The sequence below is a fragment of the Nematolebias whitei genome, chromosome 14, assembly GCF_014905685.2.
Source record: "Nematolebias whitei isolate Nwh7 chromosome 14, NemWhi1, whole genome shotgun sequence".
Lineage (NCBI taxonomy): Eukaryota > Metazoa > Chordata > Actinopteri > Cyprinodontiformes > Rivulidae > Nematolebias > Nematolebias whitei.
The window spans coordinates 42,791,378-42,792,624 of record NC_056511.1 but is presented as its reverse complement, the minus strand read 5'-3'; the positions used below and the strand labels follow the sequence as shown (position 1 = coordinate 42,792,624).

Genomic DNA, 1,247 nt, shown 5'->3' with positions numbered 1-1,247 from the left:
ACACACACACAGTAAAAAACTGTTGGTACAAGCTGCACTCAGACACGTCTCCATCCTCCCGTCAACAAAAATCACAGATAAGATGAGCACCCCGCCATGGCAAGTTAACTTGGGGAAACACTGAACACGATAAGACGGTTACTGTCTAAAAGCCTAAACACAACACAGAGGAGTGAAGCAACAGCAAATTAAGAGATTTATTGACTTTAGATTGTACAAAAACTGAACCGTACCGTCTGAGTCACTTTCTCCTCAAAGTTTAATCGACTCTTTTCGTCTCAATTCAAACTATTTACCAAGAGGTTCAAACTTTAAATTGTCAACTTCAAAGTCAACAAATTATGAAGTCGGGATCAAGTCTGTGTCCAGTTAAACTGACTGTGGAACAGGAGAGTCTTCCTCACTACTGGGCCTGAACGCGCCCAGTGCCCGACATGTTTGTGAACTGCTGCGACGCAAACAATTAATGTGGTGGAGACGTTTTCAGTGATGATGTCACCAGACAAAACCATGAGACAGGTTTTCGAGGGGTTCGTGAATTGGCTTGACGGGAAACCTTACCTTAAGGCAAAATACACAGACATTGTATGAGGCGCGTCAAAACGTACGCCTCCGTTATCTTCAACCATGACTTCCACAGAAGACCACCGACTGACGCTGTGCTGCAGCGTCTGACGAGATTTCTTGACACAGTTCTTTCTTTAAGCACCACTTCTTAAATACATGCTTGTACCTGCTTTATTGACAGTTTATCTACTATTTATTTTAATCTGTGGCACTGTTTCAGATAAATTTTAAAATTAACTAGGAAAAGTTAGTAGTTGTGGCTGAAAATTTTTCAGTGCTATCTGACCCATAATCTTCTCCTTGTAAAAAAAAAGGGCCAAATAAAAATAATGTCTGATGATCGATTGCTCAAGAAACTGTTCCAAAGAGAAATAAAAATATTAAGCTCATATTTTAGAGCTGATTTGTGTTATTATAGACACTTCAGCTTGATGCAAACTATATGTTTTAATGGCGTTTGCAGTCCCATTGCACTGCAACACATTAGGAGTTTTTCCAACTTTAATCTTGTGAGATCTCATGATACTAGAGCTTACCTTTACTAAAAACATGGAAACACACAAAACAAAAAAGCAGTAAGTATAAAAATGCAAAACCTCTACAGTTATCCTCATGTAAAGGATTCAGAATAATGAGAAACTTACCACGCTGTGTCTTCCATGAAGATCCCTTCTCTTTCC

The 1,247-nt window shown here is 39.2% G+C and overlaps 1 protein-coding gene across 1 annotated transcript in view; it reads right to left on the bottom strand.

Annotated features, from left to right (window-relative positions):
- The window catches only part of rps6kb1a (ribosomal protein S6 kinase b, polypeptide 1a), a gene marked incomplete in the record, with an annotated part of 23,901 nt that overhangs the window by 18,153 nt on the left and 4,501 nt on the right, over positions 1-1,247 (bottom strand). The window contains 1 exon segment of the mRNA XM_037687603.1: positions 1,212-1,247. Coding sequence (XP_037543531.1) covers positions 1,212-1,247 — 36 coding nt within the window.